General features: G+C 53.7%; 1 protein-coding gene and 1 long non-coding RNA gene across 2 annotated transcripts in view; one reads left to right on the plus strand and one right to left on the minus strand.

Annotated features, from left to right (window-relative positions):
• Window positions 1-1,228: 1,228 nt before the first annotated feature.
• The window catches only part of MKNK2 (MAPK interacting serine/threonine kinase 2), a 30,670-nt gene continuing 12,591 nt past the window's right edge, over window positions 1,229-19,307 (plus strand). The window contains exons 1-10 of the mRNA XM_074204652.1: window positions 1,229-1,318; window positions 1,606-1,669; window positions 8,672-8,759; window positions 9,429-9,530; window positions 9,767-9,864; window positions 14,686-14,765; window positions 15,151-15,224; window positions 17,081-17,185; window positions 17,449-17,504; window positions 18,553-18,648. Of these exons, the coding sequence (XP_074060753.1) occupies window positions 1,619-1,669; window positions 8,672-8,759; window positions 9,429-9,530; window positions 9,767-9,864; window positions 14,686-14,765; window positions 15,151-15,224; window positions 17,081-17,185; window positions 17,449-17,504; window positions 18,553-18,648 (750 nt within the window). The 5' untranslated portion in view covers window positions 1,229-1,318; window positions 1,606-1,618. The remainder of the gene's footprint in view (window positions 1,319-1,605; window positions 1,670-8,671; window positions 8,760-9,428; window positions 9,531-9,766; window positions 9,865-14,685; window positions 14,766-15,150; window positions 15,225-17,080; window positions 17,186-17,448; window positions 17,505-18,552; window positions 18,649-19,307) is intronic.
• On the minus strand, window positions 4,571-9,601 carry LOC141501011 (uncharacterized). Its single transcript, XR_012472110.1, has 2 exons — window positions 9,385-9,601; window positions 4,571-5,022 (listed from the first exon to the last, which is right to left on the minus strand). It is a non-coding gene; the product is annotated as an uncharacterized LOC141501011 (long non-coding RNA).

Below are 19,307 nucleotides of genomic sequence, written 5' to 3' on the forward strand. Positions count from 1 at the left end.
GAGACAGAGAGAGAGGGAAAGAGACAGACAGACAGACAGAGACAGACAGAGACAGAGAGAGAGATGGAGAGAGAGACAGAGAGAGAGGGAGAGACAGAGAGAGAGAGACAGAGACAGACAGAGACAGAGAGAGAGAGGAGCGAGACAGAGAGAGAGGAGAGAGAGAGAGAGAGAGAGAGAGAGAGAGAGAGAGAGAGAGGAGAGACAGAGAGAGAGAGAGAGAGAGAGAGAGAGAGAGAGAGAGAGAGAGAGAGAGAGAGATGGAGAGGGAGTCAGTAGCCTCGGCAGTGGGCTGCTCGGGGCCCCGTCCCAGCTCCGCTACTTCCACGCCGCGTGCCCACGGCAGGCCTGCGCCTCCGTTCCTGTGGGCAGGGGCCCGGCGGGCCCTTGGGACTGGTTGCCCGGAAGGTCCTGCGGCGGGCGCGGGGTGCAGAGGCGGCCGGGGTGCGGGCTGAGGAGCCAGCCCCGGGGGAGACAGCGGGCTCTCGGGCTCCGTGACCGGGTGGGGGGCTGCGGCACGTCCCGCGGGGCTCCGGGAAGGGGTGGATGTGGCGCCGCCCCTCCGCCCCGAGGCTCGGGGGTGCAGGGGCTCCGGGGGCCGGGCGGCGCCTCCGAACCCCGACTCCCGGGTCTCGGCTCGGCCAGCAGCTGTCTCTGTCACACGCGCGCGCCCCGACACGCGCGCACACGCTCGGGCACACTGCGGCCGCCGCGAGCTCCTTTGCTCGCCCCCCACTGCGCCTGGCCCCACACTTCCCCCCACGCACGCGCGCGCCGCCTCCCTCCCTCACCCCAGAAGACACAGGCCCGGCCCCCACGCACGCGGCTGACACGCTGTCTTTCTCTTTCCAAAAAGTGCAGCCCCACCGTGGGCGCCCCCCGCGCGGCACACGCCCGGGTGGCGCCCCGCCCCACGACCTGCACAGGTGCCCACCCCCCACCTGCGCCGCCGCGGTTAGCGGATCAGCGCCCGCCCCCCCCACAGGGACACGGACGCGGCGCCCACTCACGCACACTCACTCCCCCACTGGCACGCGGGGGGCCCCCAGAGCCGCTCGGGCAGCCGCGCCCCGCCTCCTCTGCCCCCTCCTTGGGCCGGGCGGGGCCGGGCGGGGCGGGGCCGGGGCGGGCCGGGGCGGGCCGGGGCGGGCTGGGCCGGGCGGGCCGGGCCGGGGCGGGGCCGCGGAGCCTATATAGGCGGCGGGCGCGGGGCGCGCCAGGCTCCTCTCGGCGGCGGCGGCGGCGCTGCGGCCTCAGGCCCGGGCTGGCATTCCATCGGCGGCCGCGGCAGCACTGGGGAGCCCCGGCCTCGCTCCTGGTGAGCGGCGCGGGCCGGGCCGGGCCGGGCGTGCGGGGCTCCGTGCGGGCCGGGGCCGGGGCCGGGGCCGGGGCGCCTCCTCGTCCTCTCCCCAGCCCCGGGCCCCGGCGGCGGCTTTGTTCGGGGGCCCAGCTGGGGGGGGGGGGGAGCGGCTTCTGCTTTGGCCCCGGGCCGGGCGGGAGGGGCGGCTCCGGGTGACCCCGCGGAGGGGGCGGGGGCGGGGCTCTCGCGGGTCCCCCGCCCCCCTCACACAAGCCCTTTCCCCCCACTTGGGCCTTTCGGACAAGATCCCGGACGAAGATGGTGCAGAAGAAAGCCGCGGAGCTGGAGGGTTTCCACCGGTCATTCAAGGTACCGGGGCCCGGACTGCCCTTCCCTAGAGAGCCCGCCCCGAGCCCCGCGGGGCGCCCCCTGCCCGGGAGGGAGCGGCGGATCCCAGAAGCCGGGGGCCCCGGAGCCCCCCGAGCCGCCGCGCTGTCCCGGAGGCGTTGCCGACCCCGGGGCTCCCCCAGCCCCCGCGGGCCTCCTTGTGGATCCTCCGCCCGCTCCGAAGCCATTTCCTGTCTCCCTGGGAGCTCGGGGCTCCGAGGCGATATTTCAAACTAAGGCTGGGTTTTATTGGGGGGTGGAGGGGGCGTGAGGGGGGGAGAAAGGCCCGGAGAGGAGGTGGCGGGGGTCTTCCTCCCCTTCCCGGGCTCCTTGTTCCCAGGACAGAATGATGTCAGCAATCGGGCTTATGTAATGGCCTCATTTGAAAATAACCTGTTGCTGGGTAAGCTAGGCAGGGATGGGGTGTCTGTGTGTGTGTGTGTGTCTGTGTGTCTGTCTGTGTGTCTGTGTCCGTGCGTCTGTGTGTACGAGCTCATGCATGCACCCGCGGGAGGAAATGCTGCTGCCAGTCTGTAGGCTGGGCCAGCGAGGGCTGGCTGGAGACAGCTACGGCGCCTTTTGTCCCTCCGGCTGGCCACCCCCGGCTGTCACACACACCCTCGTGGCCTTCTGGGCTCCCACAGCACCCGCCAGCCTCTGATAGCCCGGGCCTACTTGTTTTCTAGTTGGTGCGCTTCTGGGGGTTCTCCGGGCATTCCTCCGCGGGCCCAGATCTGGGGGTCCTCCGGGCATTGCTCCGCGGGCCCAGATCTGGGGGTCCTCCGGGCATTGCTCCGCGGGCCCAGATCTGGGGGTCCTCCGGGCATTGCTCCGCGGGCCCAGATCTGGGGGTCCTCCGGGCATTGCTCCGCGGGCCCAGATCTGGGGGTCCTCCGGGCATTGCTCCGCGGGCCCAGATCTGGGGGTTCTCCGGACATTGCTCCACGGGCCCAGATCTGGGGGTTCTCCGGGCATTCCTCCGCAGGCCTGGGAGGCAGGAAACCTCAGTTCTTCATTCTTAGCTCTTGAAGCTGTCAAGGCAGCTTCCTGGAGTGAGTGGATCCGAGGAGCGCTTTGCAAAGTCAGAATTCTCCCAACCCAGTATTTCCCTATGACAGACCTGGCTCCTGTTACTACGCCTGGTGTGCAGCACAGCAAGCCTGGGGAGAGCTTGGCCTTTGAATGCCAGCCCCAGGCACTTCTTAGTTTAGGGAGTCCTCTCCCTCTCTGTTCCCTGGGGCAAGGTCCACTGTGGCTACTTTCCTTGTGTCTTAGATGGAGACAGTTGTCCTGCCTCGGGTCCGGTTGAGAAAAGCCCTTTGTGATTCATCCTGGTAGCTCACCAAAGAGACTGGCAGAGCTCAGGGTAGACTGCTATGTTCTTTCTCCCCTCGAACCTTTTCCCATTCTGCTTCAGTCCCAGGCTATTTCCCCCTTTGAACCCTAGAGACTGACCTTTTTTTGGGGGGTGCTGTACCCCCCCAGTTCTGCAGCTCCCCTGTGTGGTGGGGGAAGGCTTGCCTGGGCCAGCTCAGCAGAACAAGTCCCACCTCAGTCCTAAGCCAGAGTAAACACAAATTTCTCGATGGTTCCAGCCTCTTGCCAAGGCCTGCTGACCCTGCTTCCCTGCCAAGCTGAAGTCTGAGGGGTGTGGGCCTCTGGGGCCTGACCAGATAGGGGAAGGCCACACTGCTCTGCCCCCTTCTCAAGTGTTGGAGTTGGGGGAGGGGAGAGACTGCTCAGGGGCTGGAAGCCTCCCCTCCTGTTTTTCTGACATTTTGTATGCTCTTTTGTAAAAATTTCTAAGCAGCCCAGGGTGGTGACAAAGAAGGGGCAATAAGTGTTGAAGCAGAGGAGCGGCCCTGAGGTGGGCCTGGCCTGGTAGCTGGTAGGGGAGCCTGGAGACCTTGATTCTAGCTCTGCCCAGTGTCTTCTTTTTTATAATTAAAACCAGGGTAGGTTGAGAAGATGCCATAGTCCTTATTTTTTAAATAAGCAAAACTGAGCCTGGAGAGCCGATGATAACTTGAGGAAATCATCCACTAGTAAACCCTCTGGTACTTGCTTTGTCTTTCTCTGAACCTCCCCCACCCCCACCCCAGCTCTTGGAAGCTCAGCAGAAATTCCTACTGCCTGCAAGGTCGGGGCTGTCCCATTCTGTAGAGTCCAGTCAGGTTTAAGGGGCTTCGCCAAAGTTGAGGCAGAGGCTGCAGCCTCTCCTGCCTCTTCCTTCTCCCCCCATGGGGAGGCCTGATGCAGCTTGGATGTGTCTGTGTCTGTATCTGTGTCTATCTAGGGGTGTGTGTGTGTGAATGTGTTTGTGTGTGTGAGTGTGTATCAGGGAAAGACCCCGCAATACTTTCACACCCCCTTGCTTGGGCTTTCTCTGGCTCTGCTGCTTTGACTGATCTGCTCTCTCCCTACATGGGAGAGAGTGGCTGAGGAGGGGATGTTGTTGAGTTGGGGGTAGGACAATCTAGGTTTTGACCCCACCCACCCCAAGCTGGTTTAGTCTGGAACCTCCTCCCTTTCCCTGCCTCCCCCGCTGCTCCCAGGCCTGGCTCCTAGCAACAATCTCTGCCCCTTGGGGGGTGGGGGTGGGGAGAAGACTCTTAAGCAACCCTTGTTTTCTGCCCCTCCCAGCCCCAGGGTTTGACCTCTGTCTGTGACAGGCAGCTGTCTGCATCTGGCTCAGTCCCTTCCTTTCCTGTGTGTGTGTCTGTGTGTGTGTGTGTGTGTGTGTGTGTGTGTGTGTGTGTGTGTGCCTGTGTGCCTGCATGTATGTATGCCTGAATTAGGTTTGGAAGAGAATAATAGTGTGAGCCTCACATCTCCCAGAATTTTTCTCCCTTACTAGTCAGATTAAAAATAGAAAGGAAAAAAAAAAGTACTTTGAATTTATTTTAAAAGTTTGAAACATTTACATTTGCCTCCAATATTCTCCAAAAAATCCCTCCCCTTCACCTTCTGTAAAATTGGGTAGGTGATGGACTGCATTCTCATTTTCTTGAAGGAAAAATAGTTTCAGGGCAAATAGGTTCAGAAAGACTGGACTAGGCCTGCCTCCTGGGGCTCTCAACTCCAGTTTTTGTATCAGTTTGATGCAGGAAGAGAAGTCTGGCTTAAGAGAATGATGCTGAAGAACTAATTTCTATCACTCATTCCTTTACATTTCAGAGAGGGAGGGGCCACTAAATAAATATTACAAAGAGTTTTAGAGTTACCAAGGTTTCTGGACTCCCATGACCTCAACTAATCAAGATTAGTTGGGTTTGACCACCTTTTGCAAAGCTCTTGTCAGCAGATTTTGTCATCCTGGGCCTCAGTTTTCCTGTCTGCAAAAGGAGGAAGTTGCATTAGATGGACTCAAAGGTTCTTTCTAGTTACATATCAGTAATCCATTTTGCAGTTGAAAAGCTGGCTCTGAGAAGCTTGGGTGCCTTACCTGTGTCCCTGCAGTTAGGGTCCGAGTGGGGACTTAGTCCAAGTCTGCCGAATTGAGCATTCTTCCTATGGTGCCTCTCTACCTGCTGTGTAATTCTTATGGATCTTACTTACCTTGTGGGAACTCTGCCATGCTCTTGTTTGCTAAGAAGTTTACTTAGAAGAAAGTAAACTTAGGCCTGTTATTATAGGATAATTAATTGTTCCTTGGATCAGGAGGGTCTGGATTTGAGACCAGACTCTTAGTGCTTGTCCACAATACTGAGTACAATGGAAAGGACCCTTGAATCCCAGTGTTTGCTGTTTGTGTGAGCAAATCTCTTTTATCTCTCTGGGCCTCAGTTTCCTCATCTGTAAAGGCAGTGATTGAACTGGATGACTTGGAAGCACCCCTTCTTAGCTTATCCTTATCAGTCCGTCAGCTAACATTTATAAAGTACCTACTGTGTATCAACTATGCAAAGAAAGGCAAAAGGTAGTGTATCCTTCCCCTCAGGGAGACTACAGTTTGATTGGGGGGGGAGGTAACTGGCAAACATGAATATCCAACCCAGATATCCACAGGGTGAATTGGAACCAAGGCATTGGCTTGCAGGGGGATTTGAAAAAAAGCTTCCTGTAGGAGATGGGGTTTCAGCAGAGACTTGAAGAAAGCGAGGAGGCAGAGAGGAGGAGGTAGACCACTGCACATTCCAGACGTGGGAGATGGCAAGTGCTTAGAATCAGGAGGAGCATCTTATTCAAGGACCTGGAGAAGGCAGAAAGAGGCCAGGATGTGGAGGGTTTGGACTGCTGGGCGATGTTCTATTTGGAGAGCCACTGAAGTTAAGTGGGGCGCAGTGGGGAGGAGTGGTGCAGCCAGACCTGCAATTTAGTAAGATCAGTTTATCAGCTGAATGGAGCATGGATGGCAGTGGGGAGAGATTCGGGGCAGGGGGAAGAAGCAGCAGGCTAGTGGAGGAATCTGGGCTTGAAGTGATGAGGGGCAGCTCCAGTGGCAGCTGTGTCAGAGGAGAGAAAGGGGGTGGATGTAAGAAGTGTTAGAAAGATGGAAACCACAAGACTGTGGTCTCTGATTGGATGTGGGCTGAGAGGATGATGAGTCAAGGCTACTCCTTGTTTTTGAGCCTGGATGATTGGAAACCTTTGACAGAAATGAGGAAGTTAAGAAGAGAAGAGGGCTTAGGAGGGATTAATTTTGGATACATTGAGCTTAAGATTGGAGAGGTCCAATAAAGCACTAAAAATGCAAGGCTGGAGGTTGGGAGATTGGTTCAACCTGGAAAGAGCACTCTAAAAACCATTTGCACAAATGTAGATGTGCAAGATGGAATGAATAATATTTGAATAAAACCATCTTCAGAGGATGGTGGTGAGGAAGGGGCTTTATGAATGGCAAAGGGCTGAAGAAATGGAAACAATAATTTTCCAGATCTCTGAACCTGACAGATTTGATTTAAAATTCCCTTTAGAGGACAATGGAAAGGACCCTCGAATCCTAGTGTTTGCTATTTGTGTGAGCAAATCTCTTTTATCTATCTGGGCCTCAGTTTCTTCATCTGTAAAAGCAGTGGTTGGACTGGATGCCTTTGAAGGACCCCTTCCAGCTTAGGAAAAGATGGATAGGGCCAGAGCAGACTTGCAGTTCACTCGATTATTACTAAGAGTTTTAGAGTTACCCAAGGTTTCTGGACTCCCATGACGTCAACCTGATGAGTCCAAATGAGGGGGAAGGAATCAAGGTATTTTCCTTTGAAGGTATTTGAGGTTGAGGAAGTACAGATCAGACTACCCTTTCATAAGATTTAATTCTAGCCAAGGACCTCAGACATTTAGTCCAGTACCTGCATAGGCAAGAAGAGATGCAGTGGATAGAGCACTGGGCCAGGAGACAGGAAGACCTGAGTTCAGATCAGCTTTAGGTTCTTAGCTCTATCATCCTAGACAAGTGACTTCACCTCTGCCTGCCTCCGTGACCTCTCTCAATGGGCACAATAATAACCCCTAACTCCCAGAGGGTTGTAGGGAAGATCAGTTAAATAATGTTTATAGGGTACTTAGCTAATAATAATATTAGCTATCATTATTGTTATTGCAGTGGAGTAAATGGAGGCATTAAGAAGGGAAGTCCTTACTTGTGATACCCCCTCTAGGGTGCTGGGTGAGGGGGTCAGGCTGGAGAGGGATCTGCCATTGCCGTACGACCAGGCAGGGTAGAGTTAGAGAAGACCGCTTCTCCTTTTATCTTGCTTCTAGAGGAAAGGAAGGACAGTTTTAAGAAGACAGGAATAAACAGTGACTCCCTTGGATCATAGGATTTAGGGACCTTAAAGATCTATCCGACCCCTCCTCCATTTGGAGATGGGGAAACTAAGGCCCAGAGAGGGTACAGGAATGACTTAAGTCTTCAGCATCACTGGAAAAAGGAACACAGGGTTCTAGATTTCCTTCCGGACCAGGGCCCAGAATGGACCTTAGGAGCTAGAACTGGAAGTCACCCAGCACAACCTCTCCAGGTTACAGAGGGGGAAAGAGATCCAGAAAGGGGAGGTCCCTTATTTAGCTCCAGCAAAGCTAAAATTTGACCCTAGTTCCTCTTCTGATATCTGGCAACCCCTGGGCCAGTTCATGTAATTCTCCACAGGTACCTTAGACAACACCCCTAATCTAGGACCCATTGGTTACCCAGGAGACCTGGCCCAAGAGTTCGGATGGCTGGGTGAAGCCCATCCCCCACGGCTCAGAGCACGTGGCCCGTAGACTGTGAGGCTGGTCATCCCCTTTGTGTGAAGATAAAACATTCCTGTGATTGTGGGAACATTTGTGAGTCTATCAGCTGGGATCAGCTGTTTGGGGGGCGAAGCACAGTAACCTCTGGTCTCTGACTCTTCATGGGCCTACCATCTTCCTGTTCCCCTTTCCCAGGTGCTCAGCACCCCAGCTGTGACCCCACTCTGTTCTTTGCCTGGCTCCCTGATCTTAAGCCCTAGAGACCCTTTGGCTGGGGGGGTGAGTGAGAGAAGTTCTGTAGTACTGTTGAAAGAACCCGGCATGTTCAGATGCTAGCCTAATTCAAGTTCCTGTGGACCTTGATTCTGTCCTTTGGGATATGTGGAAGTGGAGCAGAATGATCTCCGAGGTTCTCCTGGCCTTTGGGGCCACCTGTGGGTTTGGACCTGCCCCATCCCTGAGAGTCATGGAGAGTGTGCAAGTATGAATAACCTAGAATGATGCATGAGGACATGGTTTTACTGCTTTTGATTGTAAAGAAAAGAAGAAACCTAACCTACTGATCCAGTAGGCACCACCCAGGAATTAGACAGATATGGGGTGTCAGGGCTGAGGGATGGTTAGACACAGCCAGGGATGTACGGGGATAGTCAGAAGTATCAAGAGTCAAGGAATATGTGAAGAAAATCCCAGGATGTAGAGGGCATGTAGTGAGTGTGGGATCCCCTTTCCAAAAAAACAGTGTTTGGGAGGGAAGTTCTAGGAGATTTTTTTCATGACTTGGACTCCTCCCCCTTCCTCTACTCCTAGGGACAGAATCCTTTTGAGCTGGCCTTTGCCGTCAACCAGTCCAACCACCTAGAATCTGTCTTCAATTTTGAGTGCCCAACCCGCCCTGGTAAGCCCTAACCTACTGATCTCCTGCCCAGTAGGCACCGCCCAGACAGATATGGGGACTGGGGGGTGGGGTGTCAGGACCAAGGGAGGGTTAGGCACAGTCAGGGATGTATGGGGATAGTTAGAAGTATCAGAGTCAGGGAATATCGGGTCTACAAGCCCCAGTAGAGATGGGGGGGGGAAGCTGAAGGTCAGTGTGGCCAGAGAGGCACCTGTCCCATGTTCCCTCATTGCTTTAGCTAGTTCTGATTGGGGAGTCAGAGGGGGAGAGTCCTGGAGAAAAGGATTCTTAGCTCTGAAGCTTAGTTATGAGAGTGGATGTTAGCCTCTCTTCCTACCTTGCTGACCTCTTGGGGAGGGCCTTCCTTTGACTCAGTCCCTGACTTGCCCCACCCTCTCCTAAAAATAGCTGGTGAGTCCTAGGGTCCCGAGCTCTTGTGGCCCTCGTGGCCCTCTCTGATGCCAAGTCCTCAGGGCAAGCTGGGGAAATCTCCAGACTGAGGGAGATCCTGCCTGAGATGGAGTCCTTTAAATAGGGCCTGGGGCCCTCAGCTCCTTTACCCCAAGGCTCGAGAGGGAGGTCTCAGGTTGGGAGGGTGAGTCTGGACCAAGAGCCCTCTGTTTACCTCTGTGCCCCCCTTCCTGTGGTTGGGGCTGTTGTGTACCCCAGACATGCCCTCAAGCCAGCCCATCGACATCCCCGACGCTAAAAAGAGGAGCAAGAAGAAGAAACGCTGCAGAGCCACCGACAGCTTCTCCGGGAGGTTTGAAGGTGAGTTGAGTCAGTCTGGGCAGGGCAGGGTGGATGGATGTCTGTTGGGGCCAAGAATTCTGAGCCGGTGGTGAAGGGGAGGGGAGGGGAGGGGGGAGGGACTCAGCATAGGGGCTCCCTGAGAAAGGGAGAGACAAGAATTTTAAGGCTATCCTTCCAGTAGCGCTGGTGGTAATGGTCCTCCTGGGAAGTGAGGCCTGGCCCAGGATACCAAGGACCTCCCCCCCCCTCCCCAGATGTTTACCAGTTGCAGGACGAAGTGCTGGGGGAAGGAGCCCACGCCCGAGTCCAGACCTGCATCAACCTCATCACGAACAAAGAGTACGCTGTGAAGGTGAGCCAGCTGTAACTGCTGAGTGGGGGGGACTGGGTCTGAGTCTGGAGGGGTAGGAGGCCGTGAGGAGGAAGCCTGAGGTCCATCCAGGAGGCTGCCCGGCCAAACCCAGGTCCAGGGCCCGGACTCATGAGGCATGGTCTCAGTCTTCAGCGTCACCCGGCCGGATGACCTTGGCTGAATAAGAGCTTCTCCCTGGGCCTCAGTTTCCCATTTTTTAAGCAAGGAGGTTGGACCAAACCTTGAAGGACCCTTTTAGATTTGGTGTGTTTGGCACAGGAGCTCCCTTTTGGAGGCCAGATACTGCCATGCTCCATGACCAGCATCTTTGGCGGAACTAGCCTTATTCTTAGTTACAGGCAGTTTCTTGACGGATGAAGGGTTTGGAGAGGAGTTGGTGGGGAAAGGCCCAGATTTGATCGAAATAGGAAGAAAGCAGAAGTAAAATCTGGAGTGAGGGGAGGGGAAGACTGGTGCCTAGGAGTTGCTGCTCAGGGGGATGCTTGGTCAGGAAACAGTGGGGGCCTCCTCTCTGAGCCGTCCTCAGCCGTCCATCCCGTGACTGGGTCGCCTTGGCTCAGAACCCCTCTTCTGGGAACCCAGGTTACTGCACAGGCCTTCATTACGAAGGGCTACTTACTGACCTGGTGAAGCCTGCACTAAGAATAACTGTCCAGCTTCTGATTGGAGCCCTGAGGCTCTCCACAGCTGGGCTCAGCAGCAGGGATGCTGGTGATGGGAAGGGGCAGCCCTGGGAGCCCTCCCCTGGAGCCGGCTTGGCCTGCCTTTACTCTCTTCCTTCTAGGGCTCCCCATCCCCTTTCTCTTTCTCTGCCTCTCTCCTCTCCCTCTCTTTATCCTCCCACTCCTCACCCAACTTCATCTCTTCCTTTTCTCTCTCTTTCTTTCTCCTTTTTTTCTTTATCTCCTCCTCTTTTCTTCTTTGTACATACATCCCCTCTCTCTTCTCATGAAGAAGAGGAGTTGATTGTGAGGGGTCTGACTGGAGTTAGAACCATGGTCTGCATGGGCAAGAGCCTCCATCCATTGACCCTAAAGAACATCCAGGTGATAGGTGGTTAGAGAACTGGGTCTGGACTCAGGCAGACCCAACTTTAAATTTGTGCCTCACTTAATTGTGATGTGACCCTGGTCAAGTCTTTCAATCCCTCTGAGCCTCTGTTTCCTCAGCTGTAAGATGGGGTTAATGCTAGTGCCTCCCACGTTTGTTGTGAGGATCAAATGAGACTATAACTCAGGGTCTGCCTCATGGTGAGTGCCCTATAATGGCAGCTGTCATTATTATTGGATAATCAGTTTAATAAATCTAGACCTAAGCATACTAAAAGAGAGGAAGCAGTCTTTCCTGAGGCATATGCTAAGTTAGGACATCCAGCCTCCATATTGTACAGAGAGGGAAACTGAGGTCCAAGAGAATTTGGGAAGAATCGTGACCTGACCCTGGGTCTTCAGGCTTGAGTTTGCTTTAACTCTGCAGCAACAGAGAGTGGGACCCTGACGGCCAGTCCTCTGTTCAGATTGGTGATCCCCTGGGATCCCTGTTTGTTTAGGGGCCAAGGACTCTGGTTTTCTCTGAAGGCTAGACATGGCACATATCTTCCTAGAGCCTCCACGTAGCTGTAAATTGAATCGATGGACACAGGCAGAGTGGCTGGTGGCTGGAGGTTGGAAACATCGGCTGCTATTTTGGCTGATGCCCCTCACCTGTCCCTGCCCCTGAGGTGATAGGGAGTTCATTTTGAGCCTCTGGACCTCTGGGAATGTGGATAGGCCATTCCTGAGGCTTTGGAAATGAAACTCCCTGGAGGAGGCTTCAGCCTCATACCAGGAGGATCAGCCACTCTCCTTTGGGGTGGTGCTTGCCTGCTTGTGGACTGGCTGGTGAAGGGAGATTGCCTGGCAGAAGGGAGAAGGTCCAGAGGCCCCCCCCCCCCCAGCCAGCACCGAGGCCTCTTCTGATACTAGCTTTGTCTTAAAACAAAACATCGCATGCCCCATCTCTGGCCGTGGGACTATATGGGGCAGAACAGGAAATAGTTGGTGCAGCAGCCATCCTTTAGAGAGTGGCATTATTTGAACTCTTCCCTTTAGCTTCACCAGCATCATCCCTCCTTCCTGTCCTTTTTTACTAAGCCTGGGCCTGAATGTTGTCATTCATCCCTCCTTGTGAGTGTGTGGGGGGGTTCTCTTCTCCCCCCCTTCACAAATATACACAGAGGGAGGAGAATTTGAGTCGTCTTAGACCAGGTATGGGAAATCATCTTCCCATCTGTTCTCGTGGTGTCCTAGGAGAGAGAGGGGAGACGCTAGCATGCTGCCACTCTCCCACCCCCTCCTGGCTGTTGGCCGAGGTCTTTGAGCGGCTCGCCCCACCCTCTCATGACTGGTCTCCAACCCAGGGTTTCTTGGGATGCTCCTAGTAGTTCTTGGCTCCCTTTCCAGAAGCAGTGGGTTGGTTGGTGGGTGCCAAAGAGAGATGGCATGGGGGGGCGGAAGCTCCCGGGGAAACTGCCCCTTTAAGTGGCTCTGCCTGGCCTAGGAGTGCCAGTGGCCCAGGGCTCAGCCGGCTGCTCCCCCACCTCCTCTCCTCTACTGAGGGGGGCAGGACAGCCGGAGGATGGCAGCTGTGGGGTTAGCGCTCCCTGGGGAGCTTTCTTTACCCAGCAGGCATTGCTGTGAAAGGAACAATGCTTCCTTTTGCCAAGTCCCCGTTGTGGCTAGATTTCTCTTTTTTCCCCCCCAACCCCCCCAATCTGTTTCAAGATGGATGGCCCAGCGTTGGGGGAGGGTAGTGTGGAGAGTTCTTTCAGGAAAGGGGAGCATGGGGGAGTAAAAGACTTTCTGGGAGCAGCCCCCCACCATTAGAGAGGTTCTGGGACCCCAGAGGCCCCCAGTAAAATACATGCCTAGATTCTCCCATTTCCCTAGGAGTCCCCATGGGAAGGGGGGAGGACGGGCTCTGTCGAGGACCAGCCGCTGACCCCTGGCTCTGTCTGTGGGATGCTGGCTTGTACTTTGTTCTGGGAGGTGGAAGGATGGGGGGGGGGCGGATAAGTGTCTGTCTCCGGTCTTCTGGAGATGGGGGAGGAGAGGTCAGCACAGGTCCTGGGACTGATTAACCCCAAAGAGGTTAGAGGAGAAGAGTGTCCTACTGTTTTGTGTTTGGCTTTGGGAAACACTTGGAATTAGGAGGTTTTTGTTCTGTCTGTCCCATGCTTTACAGTGAACAAGTCATCGTGGTGGCTCTGCCGGGAGGTGTGTGTTGGGGCAGGAGCTGGAGGCCACACTTAATTCTGGGATCCTGACAAAGCGCTCCTTAACCCTTCCTTCCCTGTCTCTTAATGCCTCAGTTTCCTTTGGAGCCTCATATTTAAATTCAGAGATGAGGGCATAATCACGGGGTCTTTAATTCTGGGATTGTTTTGAAGGAAATGCTTTGTAAACCTTGAAAGGAATAAGGAAATATTAGATAAATGTCCTGAGTCAATTTGGTCATAGGTAAAAATTCCCATTTCTGAAGCTCTGTCCCCATAACAGCCTGGGAGATGAGGAAATGGGAGCTTGCAGGTGATATTCAATTTAGCAAGCTTTGCACAGGTCCAGCCTCTGGGGATTGAAAGATACTGCCTTCAAGGAGCTTAGCAGGTCCTTTTGTTGTATTTTTCCTAATGACATGCCAAGATAGTTTTCAACATTCATCTTTCTATAAGCTTTTGATTTCCACATTTTTTACCTCCCCCCCCCACAGTAGCTAGTGATCTGATACAGGTTGAAAATGTACAACCATGTTAAACCTTATTTCCATTTAGTCATGGTGTGAAAGAAGAATCAGAATTAAAAGGCAAAAAATCCACAAAAAACATCTACAAAAATATAAGTTTTAAAATGTGCACATAGTATGCATAGTTTTTCCTGGCATCTTCCCTCAAGTTGCGTAGAGTCCAGTTCCATAATTTGCCCAGAGTCACACCAATAGCATCAGAATCAGAATTAAAACTAATTATTATAAGTTTTAACATCAATAAAGTACCTTCCATGGGCCCAGTCTTGAGTGAAGCCTTGACACAGATGAGCTCATTGGACTCTTGGGAGGTGGGGTCTGTTATCATGAAGAAGCTGCGTCCTAGTGAGGATAAGTGACTGCCCAGGGTCTAACGCAGGATTTGAACTCAGTTCTTCCAGTGTCAAGGCTAGGGTACACAGATCGACCCCACTACCTGGGCCCCTGCCTCCCAAGGCCTAAGAGCTGTTTGCATCACAGCTCAGAACCTGCCTATCCAGGAACTCCATGTAGATCCTGAAGTGAAAGCCAGGATATCTGGGGCTTCTCTGTCCTTCTGACCAACAGGAATGATACCAATCCCAGTGATGATAATATCTGGCATTTACATAGTGCTTCCTGTCCCTAGTTTTGGAAAGGAAGAGAAGATGCCAGTGTAAGGAGGAGGCTTGGCTTGGGGCAAAAATGGATAGTTTGAGGGTTTGCCCTCCCCTGTTGAGACCTGCCCTTGCCCCCTTCCTCCTTATCCTGGTGTCTCTTCTTGTCCAGAGGCCCAGGTGTCTCAAGGGGAGGAGAACCTGTCCCCTTTCCTTAGAGATTTTGATAGAAAACTCTAAACATTTACTACCAAGTCATAAAGAATATCTGTATTTCCTGCTTGATCAGGAGCTACAGGGCTGGGGACTCCTCTGCATCTGAACCTTACCACTGCCCCATTTCCTATCTGGAACCCTTTGGACCTAGTATGTGTATGGGGGGGTCCTCTTTCTCTAGTGACCCCACCACCCTGCTCTTTTCCAGATCATCGAGAAGCGCCTGGGCCACATACGGAGTCGTGTGTTTCGGGAGGTAGAGATGCTGTACCAGTGCCAGGGGCATCGGTAATGAATCTTCCCTCCCCTTGCACCCTTGCCCCCACCCCCACCCCCGTTTCTCTACCACAGGAGTCACAGCTCTTGCCTTCCTCCCACAGCCCTGTCTCATGTCTGTGCTGTGTTTCTAAGCTTGCCTAGGGGTAAAGGCCTTACTTCTTGCATGGAGGTCATTTTGATGGGTGGGAGCATCTCCACCAAGACCCACTCCTTCTCCCTCTCCTACCCCCAGATGCAGTGCAGCTAGCCTCAAGGGTACAGCCTCTTTCCCCTAAAGTGAAATGGAATTCAGATCCTCCTCTAGGGCCAAGGGCTGCCCGTAAGAAGTTGAATGGGGGGGGTCAGGATTTGATAACTGAAGAACCCATCTCCTGCCCCTCTCTTTCTCCTACAGAAATGTCCTTGAACTGATAGAGTTCTTTGAAGAAGAGGAAAGATTCTACTTAGTGTTTGAGAAGATGCGGGGTGGTGAGTATTGGTGGATCTCATTTGAGGCTGTGGGTGCATGTCCTAGGTTCTCCCATTGACTACCCAGTTTTAGCACCCCAGTCTCCCTTCTTTTCTTCCCCACCCCCATGAAAGACTTAGGTTAAAAAAAAAAAGAGATGACCAAAATCTGTGAAATCTTCAAGGAGAATATAGGATTCTGGAGAGGACTCCCTTGCCCATACGCCTAGCAACGAATCTCCCTTAGATACTCGAAAGTGATTTTAAGAAAGAAATTGAAACTGGACCAAGGATTTCCTTAGTCTGGAATAACCTGAGTAGTTCCCCAGTCTTTTGGTCTCACAGCCTTTTGAAGATTATGAAGGACCCCCTCCACCCCTCTACCTCCTCCCAAGAACTTTTGTTTATATGGGTTATATCTTAGTATTATGATAAATCATTTTAACTTTGGTGCATCTTATGAAAGTGTCTCGCATATTGAGAACAACTGTTCTAGGGCAGGGGTGTCAAACATTCAGCCCCCAGTGCTCCTGAATGAGGCCCAAATCAAGGTAAAATACCATTTGGAAATAGTTATCAAAGTAAGCAGGAATACCATGAAACTGTGATGAAAGTGAGTTTTGAAACTGAGACAGCTTGTGGCCCACAAGGATCTTTGTCTACTTAGTGGCTTAATGGCCCCTGTTCCTATTTGAGCTTGATGCTCCTGGCCCAAGGAGCTCCTGAATGAGGGAGATCCCCACGATGATGCAGGTAGCAGCATCTTCTTGTTGTCTTAAAGAGTTGTCAGATGGAGTGAAGTGGTTTTGCCATGGCGGGCAGCTCCAACAACAGAAACTGGAAATAAGAGCTCGTTCAAATAGAGTTCAGAGAAATTCCCAAATGAGAGACACATAAAGGGGTGTCTAAGATTCAGAGGTTTAGGACCTTTGATTTTGAAGGGACCTTAGGGGGCATCCATACAAGTCTAGCCAAGGGGCATTGATTGTTTTTGAACAACTGGGTAGAAGAGTAAGTGGTGAGGATACAAATTTTTTTAAAAAAGGCAAAATCAGTCTCTGGCCTCAGGGAGCTCACCTTCTAATAGGAGAGGTGACAGGTAAATGACTGGTAGATATTGGGGAAGATGGGGGAAGTGGACCAGGAAAAGATGCCTGAAGTCGAGGGAGAGGAAGGGGAATTTGAGCTTGAAGGAACCAGACCATCTAAGTCCCAGACCCTGAATTCCCTAAAATCCCTCCTTTGGAATACCCAAGCAGTGTTACCTAGCCTTGGCCTGCAAGCATCCAGGGAGAAGAGGGACCTGCTACCTGCTGGAGTAGTGTGGTCCCCTCATGGTTTTCCTAGTTGCTGTGGTCAAGCCTAAATTTACTTCTTTGCCCCTTCTTTCTGGTGCATGTTGGGGGAGAGGTGACCCTGGTGTGGGAAAAGATGGAATTAGGCCCTCAGCTTTTAGTCTCCATAAGTCACCCCCCTGCTTATCTGAACTTAAACATTCTCTTCTTGGGGGTGGCAAGGATGCTGTGGGGTGAACTGTGAAGTACTGTAGATATACAGTCTCCCCACTTCCCCCAGGAGCCAGAAGCTGCAGGGGCAGGCTTGGTCTCCCTAGACACAAGGTGTTTTAGTGGAAGGAGCACTAAGTGCGGTGTCAGAGGGGCCCCTCGTGGAAGCCATGGCTCTGAGCCTTGGTTCTCCCTTTGGAAGCAGGGGTGAGCACTCTCACTTGGACCATCTGCCCGCTTGGGTGGTTGTGTGGGAGGCATGCCAGCAGAGCTGTGCAGAGGCAGCGTCACAGGGTTCGGGGTAGGGTGGGGATGCGGCCTGTCCTCACCCTCGATCTGGGCCTCACCCTCTCTTTTCCTCTGCCCTGGCAGGCTCCATCCTCTCTCATATCCATCAACGACGTCATTTCAACGAGCTTGAGGCCAGCATGGTGGTCCAGGACATTGCCAGCGCCCTTGACTTCTTGCACAATAAAGGTGGGCGATGTCAGGGTACAGGGGGAGGGGACCAGAAGCCTGGGCCCTGTCCCCTCCCTGCCTCAGCTAGATGGCTCTAAGTTGAGAAGTGGGACACATGATTCCCCTCCCCAATTCCACTCAACACTTCGAGTCTTCCAAGAAAAGCTGTATGACGTTTGAGGGGGACCACTTGGGGTCCCCCAGCCCCATCCCCCCATCCCTGGCTCTCCGGTGCCCCCCCACCCTCTTGACGTTGCCTCTCCTGTCTGGCTTTCCCCCAGGGATTGCACACAGGGATCTTAAGCCAGAAAACATCCTCTGTGAAAATCCTGACCAGGTGAGGAGAGGCTCCAGAGAGGAGCAGCCTAGAGGCTCGGGACCTGGGGGGAGGGGAGCAATGGGCCCCTGGGGGTGCAGGCTGGAGGGCAGGGGCGTCTCGGGCCCGGCTCTGCTGCCATGATCACCTAGTCCAATGGATCCCTTCTCACGCTCCATTTTTTAATGCATAAAATAAAAAACAAAGGATTACAAGTGATGTTGAAATGTCTATGTAAAGATACTTTACATAAATTTATTTTAATAAATTTTTAAAAGATATTTAAAAATACAGTTTCACAGACCCCCCCAACTCATGATGGACCCCTTGGTGGGGGCTATCTGTGTCTCTGATAGGTTCCCAATCCCCCTTTTTTAGAGAGGCAAAAGCTAGATTTCAGAGGAGTGAGGAAGCTTGAAGCTGGTCTTAGGACTCCCCGTTATTGCTCTCTCCATTATAACCTTCTGCTCCTATGGCTGGCTCGCAGTGGGGGTGCTAGGGTGCTGCAGCTTTCCTTCAGGCCTTTGTTTCTTCATCTGTAAAGCAGGTGAGGTGATCTGTCGCAGCCATTTGGAGGACTGTATAAAAGTGCTCTCCTGCTGGTCTGGGTTGGGGTGCTCATGGAGGGAGAATGAGGTAGAGAGAGGGGTGCCCGTCTGCCTGAGACCCTGCCTTAGTGGGGCTGCCCCGATGTAGGGACCCCACCTTGGCCTCTCTGGATGGTATCAGAGATAGAAGGCGATGACTGGGCAGGGTCTGGGAGAGGAGGAGGCACTGGTTTAGTAGGGGAAAATGATGGACCTCAGGAGCTCTGTGGCCAGATCCGACCTCTGACAGTCACTAGCTGGGTAGCCCTAGACATATCCCTTGACCTCTCTGAGCCTCAGTTTCCCCTCTTGTCACATTACAATGATCACACTTTGTACTCCTTTCCTTCCTCCCTCCCCGTGTGGATGTGGGGAAAGCCCTTAAAAGTTTAACAAAAGCTCTTGGGGGGGTATCCACCTTGACTAAGGGGGCCTGTACTTCACATGGCTGCCTATCTCCCACTCCCCACTCTTCCTGGCAGGTTTCTCCAGTCAAGATCTGCGACTTTGACCTTGGCAGCGGCATCAAGCTCAACGGGGACTGTTCTCCCATCTCCACCCCAGAGCTGCTCACCCCGGTAAGTCTGGTGTCCTCGAGTGTTTTGTGCTGGGATTGGCAGGTGTATGATACTTGGTCTGATGAGACCCCCTAGCATCTGTCTCTAGCCCGATGCCAGTTGGGCTCTAGGGGGTGAGATGAAAGTTCATTGCCTCTTGGGCCCTGGACCAGTGCCCAGCTTTAGGTGATCCAGCCCATGTGGTGGTGAGGCTGGGAGGCAAGTGCCCACCCTGGGCTGAGAGGTTCAGAAGCCTTCTCCTCTGACTCCATATCCCTCCCTGGCCTGGCAGTCCCCAAAGGGGAGAGCGGTGTGGATTAGCCTGGGTGGCTGTGCCCGGAAGGAGGGACCACTGCGTTTGAGACGAGTGGATCAGGAGTCTCTGGGGTGCTTTGGCGGCTGGCTGGGGCTCCCGGGGAGCTGTTGTTCCTGGGTCTGGCGGGCCGCTGGCTGGGCATGGCCCTCCTGCCACTTGCCCTGCCCCCATGGGCCCCAGAGTTACATAACACCCCATTCCTGGCTGGCCCGGAGCAGAGCCAACAGCATGGGAGGAGCTGGAGCGGGAGGTGGAGAGCAAGCTCAGGGCTTGCCTTAGCAACAGCGGCTCTGATTGGGTGGGGGTGGGGCCTGATGCTCTGGGCACCCAGAAATGGGTCAGACGGCGACGCTTGGGTGAAGGG

This window comes from Macrotis lagotis, chromosome X, assembly GCF_037893015.1.
Source record: "Macrotis lagotis isolate mMagLag1 chromosome X, bilby.v1.9.chrom.fasta, whole genome shotgun sequence".
Taxonomy (NCBI): Eukaryota; Metazoa; Chordata; class Mammalia; order Peramelemorphia; family Peramelidae; genus Macrotis; species Macrotis lagotis.